The following is a 22,538-nucleotide window of genomic DNA, read 5'->3' on the forward strand; positions in this document are numbered from 1 at the left end:
GGTCACAGCGAAGAAAACTCTAATGGCAAAATAGGAGACAAATACCCCGCACAAGGTAATAATGGGGTTGTAAAGGCTTTCGTTCCAAACACATGCAACGTTAGAATTTTCCCACCCTCCCGGTCTCACAGTGGGTGTACTTAATATAGCTCACATTATACTTAGGCTGGTATTAAACAACCTACAGATATTACAAAATAATTACCTCCACAAATTAATATTAACATACATCCTGTAAAGGCTGATAAATATGAGAAGAATCTTTGGCAGTGAGGATCTGCAGAAAGATAATCTATCACAACCTCAATATTTGAATAATACATATGTATTATGAAAATGTTATGCAAACATTACCGTAAATAAAATTTACATAATACATGTGTACTATATAAAACATATGCAAAAAATATATTCAATAATGTTGATTTTATATATTTTGTTTGCCTAAGGTTTAGATATGTTTTATATAATGCACATGTATTATGTAAAAGTTATTTATGGTAATGTTTGCATAATGTTTTCATAATACATATGTATTTTGAAAACATTGAGGTTGTGTATAGTATAGATATATATGAGAGTTGAACAATATATTACAGCTAATCCTAAAGATACTGTTAATTGATCAAAATAGAATTCCCATGAAATTTGTAATATTTCTGAATCTGAACAAGTTCCTAAATTAATATAAACTGGTGATCCGCATAATCCTACTTTATAAAATGCTACACTTATTAAAATTGAACAAATTATCAGACTTCCACAAGTTACTATTTGTGATCCTGTTACTCCTACTTTTCTACCTAATAATCCTGATACTACTGAACCTAAAAAAGGTAAAACTATAATTCCTAAATACATTTAATTTTTTAAAGAATTTGTCCCTCTTAATCGATAATAGGCTACTAAAATACTTAAACCTATAACAGACTCTGCACCTGCTATAGATATTATATATATACTAAAAATTTGACCTACATTATCATCAAACCCATAAGAAGTTATTAACACTAATAAAGTTACAGCTAATAACTTATCTGACCAGCTAAGAACCCAATTGCAGGATGGGGATTGATGTCACTTAATTCCTATTTCTCTATGGACATATTTGATTAGATCCATATAAATAAAATGTGTATATATATTTAGGTTAAGGTTTTCTCAATCTCAGAGGATTGCAAGGTCCTTCACTGCTTTCACTTGGACAATACCTACATCCAGGATATTGTGAAGGCCCTGGACCAGATTGATGGGATTCCTCCAATTCTACAGGTAAGTCAATCTCCTGTCTTTGCTTTATTAAGCACTTATCTTGCCACTACTCTTTCCCAGTTCTCCATTCCAGCTTACAGCAATCCCAGCAAGGACCTCAGTTTTAGCAGCTTACAACTGATGGTTTCTTCCCTTCCCAATTCTCCTGCCATTGCTTGGATAGTTAACAACATAACCCACCACTGCTTTAGTTCTCAAATTTGTACAAATTTGATAGAAATTCACCCTGCTGCAACCAGGTACAGTTACACAGCATGAGGCAATCAAACCTGGTTACACAACAACCCCCTTTCCCACTTAGCCACTGGGACACCTTTTCTTACAAAGCTAAAGTAAGTAGTCATAACTTCTTCCTCCTCTTCCCCTTAATGATCTATTCTTTAGATGGGGCGCTGTACCTGGCAGCTGATAGATGAAAATCTAAATTCTGCAGCTTTTACTTCTGCAGCTGCGTCCACTCCCCCTCCCCTTGCCGCCTCTACTTCTTTGGCAGCTGTGTCTGCTCCCCCTCCCCCTACTACCTCTACTTTGGCAACCGTGTCTACTCTTCCTCCCACTGCAGCTGTGGCTTCCTCCTCCATTTTGGCTGCCATCTCTACTTCTCTAGCAGCCGCTTCCACTCCCTCTCCCCCTGCAGCTGCAGCTACAGCTTCCCTTCCCAACCCTCAAACCATTGTTCCCACTGAATGGCAGAAGCTTCAGCAGCGCCTCATGGAGCTGTTGGATGAGGGGCTCATCCAGTTATTTGAGGAAAAAGATGAAGCAAATGAGATTTATAGGCATGTCAAGGGAGCATTTGAAAGATCTGGAGAGGGAAGGAAGTTAAAGGACACTGATAGTTTTGTCTTACTCCATATTGGCTTCCGGAAGCGCGTAAAAAGCCATTACAAGAGGGTGAGTGTTTAATACCCACATTCTTAGAAACTGCTCATTCTCATTCTAGGATGATGAGGATCACACCACATTTATCAATTATCTGCTATTGAAAATAAGGCTTCCAAAACTCAAAGATTCTGTGGTCAGGTCTTTGAAGAGGGTGGATCTTTTGACCCTCGCACAAATCAAAGACTTTTTAGCCATTTCATCAATTTGACCTGCAGCTCTCACTGATCTTATCAGTCATGTTTGATTTTGCTACAGGGACTTATTTGGGTAGCTGCACAGGTTTGTTTGTTTGCTGTGTGGTACGGCTAGTCCTTGTATATGCGTATATGATTTTTTGTAACTGATCTGCTATAAACTTGGAACCTGACTTTTCCTGTTGTTCGTACCGATGCTATGTAATTTCTGTTTTCACATGAAAACACCCAAGTCCTCTTCTGGATATGCTTCACTACTAGTCTGTTCAGATTTAGTGCAACCTCTTCTTCAGACGACAAATCTCAGGACACCCACCTCAAACAGAACCCCGTGTTGATCAGTTGCCCGTTTCCACTGAGAAGAGAGAGCCTTAGCTCGAGCTCGGCCCCTGGTAAGCCGAGTTCCCCATTCCCTACTCCTAGGCGCCTCTCATTACCTGAGTTAGGTCGAATCACCCCGGACGCTTCGGGTCAAGTGATCGATTCCCCACACATAATTCCTGATCGACCTACTTCACTGATCACAACCCCGATTGCCATTCCGTCGACAACCTTGCACAACCTCAATATTTGAATAATACATATGTATTATTAAAACATTTTGCAAACATTACCATAAATAGAATTTACATAATACATGTGCATTATGTAAAACATATCTGAACTTTATGCAAACAAAATATATAAAATCAACATTATTGAATATATTTTTTGCATATGTTTTATATAGTACACATATATTATGGAAATCCAATATATGGTAATGTTTGCATAATGTTTACATAAGTACATGTGTCTTATTTAAATATAGTGGTTGTGAGTGTTGATCACTGAGGAATACATTTAAAGTTATAGGATATAAATACTTTGGCAAAAAACAGCAGACAAGAACTGTATAGTTAAATGTTGGAAGCTGGAGAAAGTTGGAACGGGAATTGAAAACGTAGAATGAAGAAAGTAAAGATAGAAATGGCTGTAAAAGGAAATATACCATAAGAGGAAATTCATAGTTCACCATAGTTGTTCAAAGTACACCAAAATTGCTGATGCTACTCTAGCTGGCTAATTATCATGCCATTTTTATACATAATTATGGAGACAAAAATATATTTGCCCACACCCATGCTGGAGTCATTCAGCATCTTGTCCTATGACTATTGTAGAATATAAAGAACCTCACCAATCAGTAAAAAAAAGGGAGTATATTTTTTGCTACGTTCAATGCAGCAAGTTTGTTAGCTTCAGACACAGATAATACTGATGCTAGAGGTGAGAAAACTCTTTTTATGATATAAATGTATCTGATTTGGTTGGTGCAAATAATGAAACTAGCTCTTCCAAAAGTAAAAGAAACAAGCACCAAAGACGAGACAGTAAATAAGTGGTTGATATACACAATATTTTTCTTCCTTTTTTGATTCAAACTTTATGTGCCTAATATATATATGATAATCACAACTTTTACATGTCCAAATCATATATATATAAACTATATATATTTCTATTGTTTTTACTTCTCTTTTCAGCTAATCAAGGTGATCTTCGAAGACCATTAACAAGTGCATCCATTTCAGGATTGCTATTTTCATCACCTGAAAGTAGTTCTTCATTTGCTTCTTCATTTTTTCTTCTTAAAACAACTTGATACACAACCTCTATATTTCAATAGTACACATGTATTATACAAATATTATACAGACATTACTGTAAATGTAATTCACATAGTACACATATATTATGTAAAACACATGTTAAAAAATAATTCAATAATGTTCATTTTAAAGATTTTGTTGCATAAGGTTTAGATATGATTATGGACGCCCATTCTTATGCAATTTTCCTTGCAAGGTGTTGCCTAGAAAGAGCTCAACATCTGCTTCAGCATTCCGAATCCACAGTTGACATTCAGATTGATCATTCTGCATTCTTGAAAGCTTTTATATTCTTGGACAAGTCAGCTGCAGAGTGCGACTCTGAGAATGAGGAAGAACACTCTACTATCAATCACACCTCTATATTTGAGTAATACATATGTTTTATGTAAACATTATGCAAACATTACTGTAAATATAATTTACATAGTACATATGCAATATGTAAAACATATCCAAACTTTATGCAAATAAAAGCCTTAAAATAGGCTTTATTTGATTTTAAAATTACATATGATTTACATAGTACATATTTATTATGTAAATTATATTTACAGTAATGTTTGCATAATGTTTGCATAATACATGTGTACTATTCAAATATAAAGGTTGTGAATCCTCCCCTTGTATTCAAGGAACCCGACATTGAATTTATCGCAGACTCTATGAGTTCATTGGTTGATGCAGGTGAAGCGATATGCAATAGAGGAACAACCACTGCGCTTTACAGAAAGTCAGCGAATAATATACATTTACTACGCAAATAAAAATTACAGTAATGTTTGTATAATATTTGCATAACACATATATATTATTGAACTATAGAGGTTGTGATAGCTTGAGAAGGTCAGTTTAAAGTTACAAAGGCTAGTCAGTCCTCTTTGATGAAATTCTTTGCAAAGATTCAATGGGTAAAAAAAAAAAACAAGCTAGTAGCATGCCAATCTTTTGGCCTCAATGCTATAATTGCAAAATTGCTCAAGAATGGAAAAAAAGAAAAAAGCAAAAAATGTAGTAGCGAAAGATTTTTGACTATTTTGTAGTGAAGAACTTTAAAAACTTGGACTTTTTGGTACAAATAGCCTAATCAGGAAACTTTCTTGTCTAAATCAAGCTAGAAGATAAACACACAACCTCTATATTTCAATAATATACATGTATTATGCAAACATTATGTAAACATTACCATAAATGTAATTTACATAGCACACATATATTATGTAAAACATATGTAAAAAAAAAATTCCATATCATTTATTTCAAAGATTTTGTTTGCATAACACAACCTCAATATTTTAATACTTCCTAATGAAATATTGAAATATTATTGAAACAGTACCATATTTTTTATTTCCATACTACTTGGGAAGTATTGAAATGTTATTCAAACAATACTATATTTTATTCCCATATATGGAAAAAACACAAGTAAATATATGATATTATTTGAATAATATTTCAATACTTCCCAGGAAGTATGGAAATAAAAAATATGGTACTGTTTCAATAATATTTCAATATTTCTTTAGGAAGTATTGAAATTTTGAGGTTGTGTAAGGTTTAATTATGTTTTAGTTAATGTACATGTACTATGTAAATTAAAATTATGGTAATATTTGCATAATGTTTGCATAATACATGTGTGTTATTGAAATATAAAGGTTGTGACAAAGTGCAAAGATACATATATTGATAGCTACAAAGAACTTAGCAGACTAAAAAAAAAAGGAGACAATAAAGTATTCTATAAAAGTAAAAATATTGGAGTATCTACTTTACAGGCACAAGAAAGATGAATTCTATATTCAGCAATATAAAAATGCCCACCAGCACTTTCCAATGATATGCTGAAACCACTTGCCCTCGATGTAGTAAATGCAATAGCCCATTTGTAGGGCTGAGGTTCTTCATGTACATGCCTAAAATATATATACTACAAAAATTTCATCATAAAGTAATAAAAGTTACTCACCAGCAATAATTTTCACCCATTACACCAGCCAGGAGAACTAATTTTACTCTATGAAATGTGAAAGAAAAATTACCAATGTTCACAAAGTAGTTCCCTTTCCCTTCTTTTGTCAACTTCATACATCCATCAATCAATAATAATTTCCATTAGTAAGATGTGTTTGGCAAATTTTTCAAAGACTAGCAAACACTGAATTTGCACCAAGAATGTTCTTCAATGTTCACAACTACTATATTTCAATAATACATATGTATTATGCAAGCATTATATAAACATTGGATGACTTCTCGCAGCATCAGCAAAAAGTCGCACAACTTATGCAAACTTATGAAAAAGTTGCCTTATGCTTGCCTTATAAAGACCAACTTAAGGCACATAAGTCTCCAAAATAGCATAAGTTCATAATTTTTCATAAGCCAGACAAGAAGTTTACACATAAGTCACACATTAGTTCATAAGTTTATCATAAATCCATAAGTTGGATACAAAGAAAGCATAAGCACAGGACATTTCATAAGTCAGACCAAAGGTTAAATCACAAGTCAGACAAAATTTCATAAGTTTATTATGAATTCCTAAGGTTACTGACAAGTCAAATAGTATCTCATAAGTAAAACATAAGCTTATAACACAACCTCTATATTAAAAGAGTACACATGTATTATGTAAATATTATGTAAATATAACTGTAAATGTAATTTACATAGTACACATATATTATGTAAAACATATGTAAAATAATAATTCAATAATGTTCATTTTAAAAGTTTTATTTGCATAAGGTTTAGATATGTTTTAGATAATATACATATACTATGCAAATAAAAATTACAGTAATGTTTGCATAACGTTTGCATAATACATGTGTATTATTGAAATATAGAGGTTGTGGTGGAGGCTGGAGTATACAATCTTATCTCAGATCAAAATTATCCGCTCATCATCGTCGTTTCGCTATTCCATTTCTTTCTTTTCTTCTTTTGTATCTCTCGCAAATGTGCCATAACTGTATTACTGGCTATCTGAATACCAGCCATAATTTATTTCTCCCATGACAAATTAAATTCCTCTTTTTCTTTGAAATTTCCATATTCTTTTCTTCCAATTCTTTCATCTTTGATGTCACCCATAGCTTTTAAATCATTATCATTCACTTATAGCTAGCCTTTGTTCCAGAATGAGGTCATTAAATTTTTATGTATTTTATCGGATTTTTAACTAGTCTTCTTTTGAAATATTCTCCTTTCATTTTTCTCTGAGTTTTCTCTTCTTCTTTTGAGTTTCTTTATCCAGAATCGTTTGAATCCTGTCATATAAAATCCCTGTAATTTGTAGCTAAAGGATATTGAATCAGACCCCGCTTTGTCTCCCTAATGACTTGAAAGAAAACCTAAGTTTTAGCTCATCTCCCTATTTTTCTCTATTCCACCTCAAAATCAATTGTATCTCCTTTATTTCTAGACCGATTTCTTCAATCTCTCAACACGTGGACTCGTCAAGGTGTTGTCCATTGGTTTGAAGCATAGTAGTTGTTGTAGACAGCTGTGTCCATGTTGCATTTCGTTGCAAACTCCATTCCCCACTCTTCAGAAGGGACCTAGGTTACTTACTTGAATATAAGCTAGAGAGCAATGAGGAGGGAAGGAGAAGGAGGGGAGGGGGAAAATGATGGTGGTGATGAGGAAAGATCATTGTCATGCTTGAAACAGAAGTTCAACATGTCACATGACCATCATGTGACTGCTGGACTTGAGATTTTGGAGTCAAAGTTCCTCAAATCATAGGTAGGAGATATTTTCGGGTCATTTCTGCATGGATTTTAATGATTTAAAAGTGTATTCCTATAGTTTCAAGCAGAATTGCGCTATAGTTTCTCAAACATTGATTGGATAGTAAATCTTAAATCAGATTCGGATTTCTGAACCTTGAACACATATACTTACAGTACACTCTTCAATCATCAAAATTGGCACAGTAACCAGTAGAAAACATGGTGTTCTTGTTATGTTTTTCTGTATCTCCATAATCAGTATGTTTTCCAACAAAAGTGTACATATAAACTTATGTTCTTTTAATATTCTAAGATTTGTCGTGATTTTTCCAGAATTCTTCGGTTAGTAGAGCAGGCTGTATGACAAGTCTATCTGCAGTTCACAATGACCCCCCTATGTTAGGGCGACTGTGACTGTGATGTCACAGGTCACACCTGAACTTAAGAACTAAGGAGTAAAGTGATAAAAGTTATATTAGGCATGAACCTAAGAGAACTTGACAGAGTTTTCTACAAGTTTCTACCTACTTATATACCCAGACTGCGGCGCACAGACCAACTACCCTAGGTAACTATTTATATACTGACATGAGAAAAGAAGTAACACATGAGAAAAGAAGCTAATTATACATTTGACATGAGAAAAGAAGAGTGGAGTAAGAAGTAAGTAAATAAAAGTAAATTGATCATAAAAACATCAACAAGACCAAACAAACCATAAAAGTGTCCACAAGTACAAACAACTATCTAAAAGGCATTCCGCAGTGCCATTGAGTCCCAAAGTGTGTTGCCATCACTTCCTACACGGACACATCATGAAGAACCGGGCCGGTTCCCAACAACGGTAGTCCGGGTTATTCCATCGCTGCAACATCCACGGTCTCTCCAATACTTCATCCCACATTATCAATGTCACTCTCCCACACAATACACACCTGCGATCTTCTAACCTCCATCCGTCTAGTCGGGGTTCTCTTCCGATAGCCACCGCTGCTCTTCTCCATTGTACTTGTTCCACATGATTCGGGGGTAAGAAAGATAAGATAAGATTATAGAGTTCAGGTGGTAAGTCTGTAGCTTGCGCCATTTTATCAGTATGCCAATAGTTTAGCCTCCGTCGAACTGTAGCAGCAGAGGGAAATTATTATGTAATAAAATAGGTGACAGATGATACAGTGTGATGCCGTGACATTCTGGCAAAGTTCTAACACCCCATCCCATGATGAAATCTTGATATATCCACAACGAGTATGTTTTCTGACAAAAACATACATATAGACTTATGTCTTTTTAATATTCTAAGATTTGTCGTGATTTTTCCGGAATTTTATGAACAGTAGAACAAGACATACGTATGTGCCTTAAGTTGGTCTTTATAAGGCAAGCATAAGGCAACTTTTCCATAAGTTTGCATAAGTTGTGTGACTTTTTGCTGATGTGCTGTTAATTTCCTCTTGTCCACTTTTCTCAGGGGTTATTTCCTTTTTAGGAAGCCTGTATGATATTTGATGTATTGTATTTATTATATGAATACAATTCTTTGTTCCTTATGCATTATGATGTTCCTTATGATTGAGCTTATACTCTCTTATTATTTCTTACTGTTTTAAGTATCTACTTATGCAACTTGAGATACTGTATATTCTCATGACTTATAATAATCTTCAATTTTATGACTATATTGTGACTTATATACCTTATGATTTGCATAAGTATTTAGCACAAGACATAATCTCAGACAGTGATATGCCTTATGCATAAATGACTTATATGGACTCATAATTTTCATAATAGTAGCAGCACAATTGTGCATCTGGGGCCAGCATCTTGGAATTTCTCTGATGAGGGGATTCTGATCCTATAATCAGACTGATCAAGGTATTTACAAAATTTACTTCAAGGTATTCAATCTTCTGTCAAACAATTGTCTTCCACATCCATCTTCTTTTCACAATGTCAAGTCTACAAATTCAGTTGCTAGATGGATCCCTATTCATTTTGCAAGACATGTCTTTACCAGAAAAGGGGTTCCTGGCAACATTAAACAGCCTTCACTGTGAGCCCATGGCCTTTGTAAAACACAACCTTTGACATCTGTTTGGCAGGTTTTCCACTGCCAAAGTGAGCAGATAGGATTACAAACTCTTACAGAGGAAAAAATAGACATAGTGAAATGTTGGTATTTACATACAGTATAATAATAATACAAATTTGTGGGGTCATTTTTTCTTACTTGAATCATATGTTTTGTTCAACAGCATCAGGAAAACAGGATTTTTCTTAGTTCTACTTAGAGCCACTTTCATGTGATGTCATGTGACATGTTGAACTTCTGTTTCGAGCATGACCGTTGATCCTTCCTCATCACCACCATCATTCCTCCCCTTCCCTCCCTTCCCTCCCTCCCCTTCCCTCCCTTCCCTCCCTCCCCTTCCCTCCTCATTGCTCTCCTAGGCTTATATTTAAGTGAGTGACTTCCTTTCCCTTCCCTAGCTCTTTCCTAGCTAATTCTAAGCTGGTTTAAGACACTTTTTTGCCTATTTTGGACGCTTTTTTGGGGGATTTTTGGAGGCTTATTTGAGGGGATACTTGAGCAGATAATTGGGGGGATAATTGGAGAATGTATGGAGTGATTTTGGGGGAATTTCAGAGATTCTCTGGTCCCTGGTGAGTGCTCTCTATCTCTGTATGTTTTCATACTCATTTGTTACTTGTAGACTATTCCTTTTTACATCATCACTCCCTCATCATCACTCTCTCATTCCTTTTGTATAGATTGTATCCAATGTATTATATTTACTATGCTAATATAATCACTTTCACTCTTAAGCTTCTTATTATTGTCTTAGTTGACCTTGAGTGTCTTAAATATGTACTTGTGTGACTTTAATATGACTTTTTATCAATTTATTTTTATGTCAACATTTTTATATTTATGAGAAAGACATCAACTAAGTACAGTTTAAGTAACTTTTAAGTCATTTCCAGGAACCTTGAGATACACAGGCCTAAGTATCATTAAGAAGATTAAGAAAGGTATTGATTCTTAATTGTTTCTTAATGACTGATTAAGACCAATTAAGATTGATTAAGAAAAAAACCGTTTTCCTGATGAGATCAACTTAGTATATATTGTGTGACCTCCAATGGATGCTTTCCACTACAAATTCTCATTTTTTTGCCTTTACTATGATAGATGGCCTCTTTCATGGATACTGACAAGTCTATTGAGATTTGAGGGCACCGTTGATATACTGGGTAAGATATCAGCCGTCTGCCACCTTGTTCTAAGTTGTTCAGACCGTCCATCACAAACGAGTGAACATGGCGGGTGCTAATGGGCGTGACGTACTCAATGTCTGCACTCCTATAAAGTGTGAATGCTTCCTCAACAAGTGTTTGTGCCATCGAGATCCAGCTCTCTTCCCAATTGAGCTTGCAGAAATATGCCAGCTTGTAGCGAGGATCAAGTACTAACATTTATTGATGAGTGTTCGACTAGTAATCAAAGAAATAAAGCCTTACCCATAGAGATCCGATAGACCGTCGAACTGTCAGTCCTACTATAATACTTGTTGAGTGTTTGCTTACCGAAATGTATGGCTTTCTGGATCCCTTCATTGTATTTTGTCAAGACAATAGAAGTGGCCAGGACTTGATCCAAATGGTCCATGCTTGGAACAACCAAAGTGATGTTTGAGGTTTCTGAACACGAGAAGAGTAGAGTTGCTTGCTTAAAAGTCTGGACAGAGGATATTAATGGATAGAGGAAGAGTGGGCACTAGTGGATGGCTCACTGATAAACTATCCTCGAGCTGCACAACCAGTTACCATTCCTCCTCACAACCTCAATATTTCAATACTTCCTAAAAAAATATTGAAATATTATTGAAACAGTACTGTATTTTTTATATCCATACTACTTGGGAAGTATTGAAATGTTATTCAAACAATACTATAATTTATTTCCATATATGGAAAAATACAAACAAAATATTTCATACTGTTTTAATACCATTTCAATACTTCCCAGGTAGTATGGAAATAAAAAATACAGTATTGTTTCAATAATATTTCAATACTTCCTAAAGAAGTATTGAAATATTGAGGTTGTGCCTGTTCCATTTCAAACTTACGCAGCTTCAAGCCACACTCAGCAGTCAAGACGTCGAAAGCTTTCTGGTATCTCTTGGCAAAGGCCAGTAAGTCATATGTAGAATTCCAATGTGTTCAAACGTCTGTAGGAATACGCAAAGGCTTGAGGCCAAGCCGTTGACAGATGTCACTCCATTGAGGTCCCAGGATTGTTGGCAAATTCTTGACGGCAAAGGCAACACGACAAAGCTGTGAACAAGTTGAGAGTCAGGTTAGCAAGTTCAACAACATAATGTGACCGTGGGATGGGTCAAGGATGAGTTACCTTGACCAATATGCCACATACAGGCATGACCTTCTTGGTTAATGTTCCCAGCTCTTCCACTGACAATGACGCCGTTTCATTGTTCCACTCCTCTCTTAAGTCATTGACTCTTTCATTGGGAGCCTCTTCATCTTGCTGATGCTGGCACTCGGCTTCAATGTTACCAGCAAGTCTTCGAAGGTTCTGTAAGTGAGTGAAAACAGTCAGATTGCCACTGGCCAGTTCCCTGTCAAGTGCCATGTCATCACGATCAAGCATGATGTCTTCATGGTCTACACCCCATTCACTGTCATTGGTCTCAAAGCCATCGCTATCCAGCTCATTGTTGGCATCAGACAACAAGGTTGAGAGGGGTTGGCCAATCTGGTTTTTTCCTTTCGGTAGGTCAAATTGTGAAAGGATACTTTGGGCAACTAAATCGATGATATGAGCAACATCAGCAAAAAAGATTTTTTCTTAATTGTTCTTAATTGGTCATTAAGAAACAATTAAGAACAGATACCTTTCTGAATCTTCTTAATGATACTTAGGCCTGTGTATCTTAAGGTTCTTGGAAATGACTTAATAGTCACTTAAACTGTACTTAGTTGATGTCTTTCTCATAGATATAAAAATATTGACATAAAGATAGATTAGTAAAAAGTCATATTAAAGTCACTCAAGTACATAATTAAGACACTCAAGGTCAACTAAGACAATAATAAGAAGCTTAAAAGTGAATAAGTCAACAAAGTGATTATATTAGCATAGTAAATATAATACATTGGATACAATCTATACAAAAGGATGGGATGGGAAGATGAGGGAGTGATGATGAGGGAGTGATGATGAGAAAATGAATAGTCTACAAGTAACAAATGAGATATGAAAACATACAGAGATAGAGAGCACTCACCAGTAACCAAAGAATCCCCAAAATCCTTCCAAATATCCCCTCAAATATCCCCCAAGTATCCCCTCAAATATCTCCCCAAGTATCCCCCTAAATAAGCCTCCAAAAATCCCCCAAAAAAGCGTCCAAAATAGGCAAAAAAGCGTCCTAAACCAGCTTAGAATTAGCTGGGAGAGAGCTAGGAAGGTGAAGGGAATGTTACTTACCATATTACAGGCCTGGAGGGCAAGAAAGGGGGAGGGGGAGGATGGGGAGGGGAAGAATGATGGTGGTGATGAAGAAGAATCAACGTTGTGCTCGAAACAGAAGTTGAACATGTCACATCACATCACATGACCACTGGACTTGGGATTTTCGAGTCAAAGTTCCTCAAAACATAGGTAGGAGATATTTCCGGGTCATTTCTGCATGGATTTTAATGATCTAAAAGTGTATTCCTATAGTTTCGAGGTCGGGGAACTCGAATATCTAATTAGATTCTTTGTTGGATGAGATTCTAATGAGATATGGCACATTTAACATATAATAAACACAAAATTGCGCTGTAGCTCCTCACATATTGATCGGATAATAAATCTAAAATCAGATTCGAATTCCTGGACCTTGAATACATATATTTGCACTCTTAAAACATGAAAGTCGGCACAGGAACCAGTATAAAACATGACATTCATGTCATGTTTTTCTATATCTCTAAAACTGGTATGTTTTCCGACTAAAACATACATATAAACTTATGTTCTTTTAATATTTTATGATTTGTCGTGATTTTTCCAGAATTTTCCGGGTAGTAGAGCAGGCTCTACGACGAGTCTATCTGCAGTTGACAATGACCCCCCTATGATGGAATCTTGATATCTCCATAACGGGTATGTTTTCGACAAAAACATATATATAAACTTATGTTTTCTTAATATTCTAAGATTTGTCGTGATTTTTCCGGAATTTTACAGGCAGCAGAACAGAGCATACAACATAATGTCTCTCTAAACATGTCTTATAGTGAAACATAAAATTGTTTACACTCGAAAAAGTTGATGATCTTGATTTAACTTTAAGCTTCTGTTGAAAGATTCTAGTTCTTCTAAACATCCTTTGATCCTTGGTTTTCTCCTTGTTTTCCCTTGAGATAAACATGAATTTATTTGTTGACAAGGTCAGCTATTTATAATTTTTTATGGTTCTTTGTTTTCTTATTCTTATCTTTGAGCTATATTTCTAAGAACCATTTAAGTAACAAGGGTGTTCTTGGACTCCTGAAACTTCTTTATAGTCTTAACCTGTCATTAAGTAACTCCAAGTAGAATTAAGAAAAATGACATTTTGCTGATGAAAGCAGTGTACTCGTCCTCCCTCTCCTTTGAATGCAACAAGGCTGTCCCCCATTGTGTCGATGTTAAGACTATGACTGGAAAGGGATTGCTAAGCTGGAAAGGACTTAGTGAGCAAACGGCTTTGGCCTTAGTGGCACGAGAACGGTGCACTATGTTTTCCAACTAAGTTGATAGCCAATTTAGAGATAGAGATGAGCAACCCACAGAATGTGGAATCATTTGAGAGCAAGAGCAAGATCAAGCTGAGGATAGTGAGGAACAATCTAAGTTGATTTCCAGACTGAAGTACCATACAGAATAGAATACGGATACAGAAACATGAAAGACGATAGTGCAATGATTGCGCGATAGTACAGATTGAAATAATGGAACAGAGTCTTTACCTTAAGGGATTCTGACAGTGCAGCGGTGTTATGATCTCCACAGTATGGGAACATGTTTTCTTTCATGTTACCTGTTGTTATGAACCATGACATATGTTAGAACCTTGTCAGAATGTCACGGCGTCACACTGTCACATCTGTCACATATTTTATTACATAATAATTTCCCTCTGCTGCTACAGTTCGACGGAGGCTAAACTATCGGCATACTGCTAAAATGGCGCAAGCTACAGACTTACCCATTGAACTAATTGATCTTATCTTTTCTTTCCTACCTCCGAACCATGCGGAGCAAGTACAGTGGAGAAGGGCGGCGGCGGCTATAGGAAGAGAGGACAGGCCGGTAGGTTGGAACCTATCAGATCATCGGTGCAGGCGGTGTGGGAGAGTAACCTTAGCAATGTGGGACTATGAGGAACAGAAGGCGTGGGTAATACAGAGATGGGGATACTGGGGACCGCGACACTGGGCAATAGCCGGATTCTTTGTACTATGCCCATGTGATGCGATGATTGGGAATTACTTCGGGAGGCGTTAGTTTGTGTGAATGAATTACCGGTTTGAGAGTTGTTTGTACTTGTGGACACTTTTATGGTTTGTTTGGTGTTGTTGACGTTTTTATGATCAATGTACTTGTGTTTACTTACTTCTTACTCCACTCTTCTTTTCGCATGTCAAATGTATAATTAGTTTACTTTCTCATACATGCTTCTTTTCTCATGTCAGTATATAAATAGTTACCTAGGGTAGTTGGTCTGTGCGCCGTAGTCTAGGTATATAAAGTAGGTAGAAACTTGTAGAAGACTCTGTCGAGTTCTCTTAGGTTCACGCCTAATACAACTTTTGCCACTCTACTCTTAGTTCTTAAGTTCAGGTGTGACCTGTGACATCTCAGTCACAGTCGCCCTAACAACATATACGGTTATATTTCTCATGGTAATTACTTCATTTGTAATTACAATTATGTTTACCTTTTACTGTACTTATATTTCGCCTCTCTGATTGTGATTGTTTTGTATCTCCTATTGATCCGCTTTAATGATCCAGACTACTTTACATATTTAGCTTTCTATAATTAATGATCGTTTGTTCCAAAGAAGTTCTTCTTTCTATTTTAGTATTACAAAAAACTTCTTTATCGTTCCTGAGCCGTTCCCGAGTCGAGTCTCGGTACCTTAATAAGTTGATCATAGTTATATATATAGACTACTTGTAAAGTATATAAGTCGCTCAACTTCACCATGTAGAAACAATGTTTCTACTTGGTTAGGTGGAGACTTGAATACAAAGTCTTAGTCTAACTATATGCTTGAACCGTCAGACTTAATTGCTAAGCTCTATAAACCACTCTCAAGCTCTTAGTACTATAACGGCGCATTTGAGTTACTCTTCTCGATTCATTGAAGAGGTCTCCTTTGTTACACTTTAGAACTCTGAGTATTTCTATCCACGTAATTGTTATGAATTTACCAACCTATAGGAGGGACGTCATCATGCTTACTCATTTCCATATCCCTGGATATACTCTTCTCCACCTACGCTTCTCCCATCATTCAGTCCCATGTCACTTTCTCTTTGACGTTACCTTGTTTATCTTTTCCTTCTCATGATCATTCTTATTGTTCCCTTGATTAATCCTTCATGTTACTTGTTATATCTTTTTGTTCTCATGATCAATCTTCTATTCCCATGATTGATCATCCTCCTTCCTAGTTTATACTTTCATTCTCACTGATTACTCATCTACCTCGGTCATGGTTACTCAGCCCGTTCTATAGTTAGTTACCTCGGGTAGATAGTCTTAGTATAAGTAAGCGTAGATACTCTGTGTATTTCCCTACGCTTTACCAACTTACTTTTCCCCTTACTCGCCCTCAAGTCTTTGCCTTCGCTGCAACCTGAGCATTCGCTTTAAGGTCGTAACATTTGGTAAAGCGTCCCTAGCTCACCTTGCAACTAGTAAGTACCTTGGAAGGGTACTGTGCAGCTTACGCTTGCTGTAGAACCGAATTTTTTTAGCCATACGGGCATCAGACGAATTTTAGCCACACGGGCACCAGAGAAGTAGTGTATGAGCACAGAGATAAACGACTACGACAGTCTAGACGAAGAACACTACAAACGAGTAGCCAGATCTACTAGGAGAAACCAGAACAGGAAGAACCAGAAGAAACGACAACCAGTTGACTTTAGGAGTTACAGAGACACTAGGAACCCCATCGACACAGAGTCAGAGAACGAGAACACCATCGACACAAACGATCAGAACACCCGAGACAACGACAACATGAGCAACAACGCCGCCGTAACCGTTAGTGCACAGACAGATGCACTCAAGTCACTTATCCCGAACCCGAAGGATTTTGGGGGGAATAGAGAGCAGTTTGCAGAATGGTGGATGAACATGACACTTTTCCTCAAGTACAACAAAGTCACGGACACCGACCAGAAAATCATCACTACCATCGTACGATTGAAAGGACCTATTCCCAGCTATTTCGCCGAAGTTTGGACAGAGAAACTCGCCAGCAGCATCACATACACATGGGATAGTTTTGAAGAAGAAATCAAGACTTCATTCGGAAAAGGAAACGAGAAGGATTTAGCAGAGGAAAGGATTGAATCCCTCAAACAAGGAAACAGGAACACCATGGACTTCCTAGTCGAATTCACAGCTCTCATGTACAAATCCAAAATCGACGACCAACACGCCATATTCCTCCTTAGACGTCACACCCGTCACGATATTATCAAGACGATTTTAGGATACCCAAGGAAAGACATTCCGGAGTCGAGAGAAGACTGGAATAACGCAATTTTACAAGTTGGGTCAGGACTAGAGACGATGAAAAGGATTGATCAGAGGACCGAAACTGGAATCACTTACGGAGGAAGTGGACAACTGATGGAGATAGGATGGAAGAAATTCGAATGGGACAAGGATGGGAAACCCAAATGTCACAAATGCGGAAAGTTCGGACACATCGGGAAGGACTGCAAAGAGAAGAAGAAGAATTTTGGAGAGAAGAAGAGCTTCAAGTGTTTCAGTTGTGGGAAATTTGGACACATTGCGAAGAATTGCCGAAGCAACAGGAGTGGAAGGATTAGAGCGATGAACGAGGATTCTGACGATGAAGACGACTCCAAAAACGAGCAGGGTTTTTCCGATGGTTCCGAGTAGGCACGACCTCGCAAACCAATGTACCTAGACAAATGAACAATTGATATGTTGTTCCTCAAAAATGTCTAGGAGTGCAAGAACTGGAAGTAAAACCCCTCCTCACTACAACAAACGGAAAGAAACTCAAAGTCTCAGCCATGGTCGACTCGGGATGCACACACACATGTATCGACGAAGGATTAGTAAAGAAGAAGAAGATCCCGACGAAGAAATTGGAACGGCCAATCACATGCAGGAACTCAGATGGAACGATAGCAGGAAAGAAGGATATCACCAAATTCGCGAAGATAGATCTAAACATCAACGGTCATAACGAACAACTGAACGCGGTCGTCACTCCATTACAATCATCCGACCTCTTTCTAGGTCATGATTGGTTAACGAACCACAACCCCAAAATCAATTGGAAACAAGGAATGATCAAATTCAACCGGTGCCCCACATCATGTTCTTTTCCCCACACCGACATCTCTTTCGAACCACGTATACGACGATTACAGTCAAACGAAGACACTGAGGAAAAAGAACCGGATCCAACGAACCCTGAGGACTTACCATCATACATGAAACCCTTCGCCCATCTTTTCAACAGAAAGAACTTCGACAAACTGCCTGAACGAACGGAATGGGATCACGAAATCAACTTCATGGAAAACGCACCAACGGAGATATCATCAAAGGTTTATAGCATGACACCACTGGAGAGAGAAGAACTGGACAAATTCTTGGATGAAAATCTGGCTACCAATCGAATCCGACCATCGAAATCACCCTATGCAGCACCATGCTTTTTCGTTCCCAAGAAAGACGGTTCACTACGATTATGTCAGGATTATAGGAAACTGAACGAAATCATGATCAAGGACAAGACGCCACTACCCCTCATCAGTGAAGTATTAGATCAACTCAAAGACGCCAAGGTTTTCAACAAATTGGACATTATCTGGGGGTATAACAACGTTCGGATACGAGAAGGAGATGAATGGAAAGCAGCATTCTTGACGAATCGCGGATTATTTGAACCAACGGTCATGTTCTTTGGAATGAGTAATTCCCCCGCCACCTTCTCACGTATGATGGCGACAATCTTTCGAGAAATGATACAAGACGGATCTTTAGCCAACTACATGGACGATTTCATCATTCCAGCAAAGGACGATGAAGAATTGGAAGCACGGACTTTATGTTTTCTCAAAATCGCGGAGAAGCACAATTTATCATTCAAACGGACGAAATGCGAGTTCAATGTCCCATCAACAACGGTATTAGGAACGGTTATTGGGAATGGAAAGGCAACAATGGAAGAAGAAAAGGTCAAGGCAATACGAAATTGGGCGGTTCCTACCACGGTCAAACAAGTCGAAAGCTTTTTAGGTTTTGCCAACTTCTATCGACGATTTATCAAAAATTTCAGCACCATCGCGCAACCACTAAACGAGCTGAAGTCTAAGAAGGGGGAGAAATGGTATTGGAACGATGAACAACAACTAGCTTTCGAACAAATCAAGCAAGCTATCGCCAGCGAACCGGTCTTAGCGTTACCCAAGGACAAAGGACAATTCAGAGTTGAAGTAGACGCATCAAACTATGGAACAGGAGCAGTACTATCACAGGAACAGGAAGACAAATGGCACCCAGTCGCCTTCATGTCGAAAACATTATCTGAAGCCGAACGGAACTACGAGATCTATGACAAGGAACTACTAGCTATCATAAAAGCTTTGAAATTATGGCGACACTACCTATTGGACGCAAAAGAGCAATTTGAGATATGGACAGATCACGAGAACCTCAAATATTTCCGAGAACCTCAAAAGCTCAACGCTCGACAAGCAAGATGGTACCTCATGCTACAGGAATACGATTTCCTTCTACGACATATTCCTGGGAAGACAAACACCAAAGCAGACATCCTGTCGAGACTAATCAGACCTGACACATCTAACGACAACCGAGGAGTAGAAATGTTCAAGGAGAAAATGTTCATCCGAAGACTTGAAGAATCCATTCCCATCTATGACGTCACCTTACTCCACAATCGAAGATTCGAAATCATAGCCGATGAAACCCTACTTGAGAAGATTAGGAAATGTGAAAGACGAGAAACCAGAGTAATAGAAGAGATGAAGAAGCAGCCAGAAAAAGTATGGGAGGACAATGGAATCATTTACCGACAAGGAAAGATCTATGTTCCGGATAATCAGGAGATCAGAGATTTCATTCTTCACGATCATCATAATTCCCCCGATGCCGGACATCCTGGAACGTACCGAATGCTAGAATCAGTTAAACGGACCTTTTGGTGGCCCACGATCAAAACGGATATCAGAAGATATGTCAGAGGATGCGACATGTGCCAGAAGAACAAAACCATTCGACGACCCGATCACATCCCGCTTAATCCATTATCCATCCCCGACAAACCTTGGGAAGAAATATCTATAGACATGATTGGACCACTACCGAAGTCAAAGGAGAAGGATGCTATTATTGTTGACGTTGACAGATTCTCCAAAATGATCCACCTCGTTCCCACTACCACGTCACTCACGTCCATGGATCTTGCGGAAATCTATAAGGAAGAAGTCTGGCGACATCATGGAATTCCGAAACGGATTATTAGCGACAGAGGACCACAGTTTGCATCGAAATTTATGGAATCCCTATGCAAAGCCCTAGGCATCGAACGGAACCTTTCTACGGCCTATCACCCACAGACAGACGGTCAAACAGAGTGGATGAACCAGGAAATTGAAACCTACCTTCGAGCATTCATCAACTATCGACAAGACGATTGGACGAGATGGCTTCCCATGGCGGAATTCCATTACAATGACAAAACCCACGCTGCCACCGGACAAACCCCATTCTTCCTGAATTACGGACTTCACCCATGGAAAGGTAATATCACGGTTGAAACGACAAACCCCACCGCCACCTCCTTGATCGAAGAATTAGAGAACGTGCGAGAAGAAGCTAAAGCTGCGATGGAAGCAAACAATGAGATGATGAGAGAAAGAGGAAACAACAAACACCACAAGGAACCCTTTGCCGAAGGAGATAAAGTTTGGTTAGAAACGACGAACATTCATTCCAATCGTCCGACTCGGAAACTAGACCACAAACGATATGGACCTTTCGAGATCTTGAAACAAATTGGCGATCGATCTTACAAACTGAAGTTACCTGATACCTGGGCGATACACGACGTCTTCCATACATCGCTCCTAACGAAAGTCCGAGACCCAGAGTTTGACAGTCAGAAGAAACCCACTCCACCTCCACCTGACATTATCAATGAAGAAGAAGAATATGAAGTTGAAGAAATCCGAGGACACAGACGAAAAGGCCGAGGAATACAATTTTTAGTTCACTGGAAAGGATATGGAAACGAAGACGACTCTTGGATACCACGCTCATCCCTAGAAAATGCAGAAGAAGCACTCTCCGAATATAGAGCAAAACTTCCGAATGGACAGTTATAAAATCAACCAAAAAGGCTTCAACTCTTTCATCCCCTCATCGACCACAATATGCAAGCCATTACCGAATCTTTTACACCAGTTTCAAAAGACATCTTTATCCGTGGAGCCGACATTGTATTCATGACCGACGACGGAGCCAAATTCCACATCCATTCCTACTTCTTCACTCGCAAATCTATCTATTGGCAACAAAAACTCACCGGCCACAACAAACCTCACCATCCGTTATCCAAACACTATACAGCGAACGATCCCTACATCATCCAAGATGTAGACTCTCATGATTTTCGAAAATTTCTCCGTGTATTCTATAATACGCGATATGGCGATTACTCTTTCTTTTCCAACCTCGACTGGGTCGACATCTTATCAATTGCACACAAATGGGAGTTTCCACACGTCAAAACTCTTTCCAAACTTTATCTTGGAAAAATGGGCTACAGAGTTGTCGAACGAACTTGTGGAGTTCACTGTACTCGAATCGTTGACGATGAAATGATTGACCGTTCTTATCCTCGTCAAGTCTATCTTATTTCGTGTGGACACGAAATCTGAACAGGGGGTAATGTTATGAATTTACCAACCTATAGGAGGGACGTCATCATGCTTACTCATTTCCATATCCCTGGATATACTCTTCTCCACCTACGCTTCTCCCATCATTCAGTCCCATGTCACTTTCTCTTTGACGTTACCTTGTTTATCTTTTCCTTCTCATGATCATTCTTATTGTTCCCTTGATTAATCCTTCATGTTACTTGTTATATCTTTTTGTTCTCATGATCAATCTTCTATTCCCATGATTGATCATCCTCCTTCCTAGTTTATACTTTCATTCTCACTGATTACTCATCTACCTCGGTCATGGTTACTCAGCCCGTTCTATAGTTAGTTACCTCGGGTAGATAGTCTTAGTATAAGTAAGCGTAGATACTCTGTGTATTTCCCTACGCTTTACCAACTTGCTTTTCCCTTATTTGCCCTCAAGTCTTTGCCCTCGTTGCAACCTGAGTATTTGCTGTAAGGTTGTAACAACAGTCGACTTTCATTTGCTCGAGTGATTGGACATCATTGTAGTAATTGTCTTGTATCTTTTT

At 37.9% G+C, this 22,538-nt stretch overlaps 6 protein-coding genes across 6 annotated transcripts; 3 read left to right on the plus strand and 3 right to left on the minus strand.

Annotated features, from left to right (window-relative positions):
- Nucleotides 1-861: 861 nt before the first annotated feature.
- Nucleotides 862-1,032, minus strand: AGABI2DRAFT_75823 (hypothetical protein; the record flags this gene model as incomplete). Its single annotated transcript, XM_006455365.1, has 1 exon — nt 862-1,032. A coding segment is annotated over one exon (171 nt), but the record flags the coding sequence as incomplete, so codon positions are not given.
- A 494-nt stretch (nt 1,033-1,526) lies between these two features.
- On the plus strand, nt 1,527-2,365 carry AGABI2DRAFT_121361 (hypothetical protein; the record flags this gene model as incomplete). The annotated part of the gene is made up of 3 exons (XM_006455366.1): nt 1,527-1,604; nt 1,657-2,166; nt 2,216-2,365. The coding sequence occupies 3 exons, from the start codon at nt 1,527-1,529 to the stop codon at nt 2,363-2,365; spliced, it is 738 nt and encodes a 245-aa protein (XP_006455429.1).
- An 8,886-nt stretch (nt 2,366-11,251) lies between these two features.
- On the minus strand, nt 11,252-11,976 carry AGABI2DRAFT_75325 (hypothetical protein; the record flags this gene model as incomplete). Its single annotated transcript, XM_006455367.1, has 2 exons — nt 11,252-11,475; nt 11,802-11,976. Coding segments are annotated over 2 exons (399 nt in total), but the record flags the coding sequence as incomplete, so codon positions are not given.
- Nucleotides 11,977-13,375, minus strand: AGABI2DRAFT_180495 (hypothetical protein; the record flags this gene model as incomplete). The annotated part of the gene is made up of 4 exons (XM_006455368.1): nt 11,977-12,090; nt 12,188-12,579; nt 13,062-13,086; nt 13,265-13,375. 4 exons carry the CDS (start codon nt 13,373-13,375, stop codon nt 11,977-11,979), a joined length of 642 nt encoding a protein of 213 aa, XP_006455431.1.
- Nucleotides 13,376-16,846: 3,471 nt separating this feature from the next.
- Nucleotides 16,847-17,956, plus strand: AGABI2DRAFT_121363 (hypothetical protein; the record flags this gene model as incomplete). The annotated part of the gene is made up of 1 exon (XM_006455369.1): nt 16,847-17,956. The coding sequence occupies one exon, from the start codon at nt 16,847-16,849 to the stop codon at nt 17,954-17,956; it is 1,110 nt and encodes a 369-aa protein (XP_006455432.1).
- A 3,533-nt stretch (nt 17,957-21,489) lies between these two features.
- On the plus strand, nt 21,490-21,996 carry AGABI2DRAFT_121365 (hypothetical protein; the record flags this gene model as incomplete). The annotated part of the gene is made up of 1 exon (XM_006455370.1): nt 21,490-21,996. One exon carries the CDS (start codon nt 21,490-21,492, stop codon nt 21,994-21,996), a length of 507 nt encoding a protein of 168 aa, XP_006455433.1.
- Nucleotides 21,997-22,538: the final 542 nt, after the last annotated feature.

Source organism: Agaricus bisporus, assembly GCF_000300575.1.
Source record: "Agaricus bisporus var. bisporus H97 unplaced genomic scaffold AGABI2scaffold_10, whole genome shotgun sequence".
Lineage (NCBI taxonomy): Eukaryota > Fungi > Basidiomycota > Agaricomycetes > Agaricales > Agaricaceae > Agaricus > Agaricus bisporus.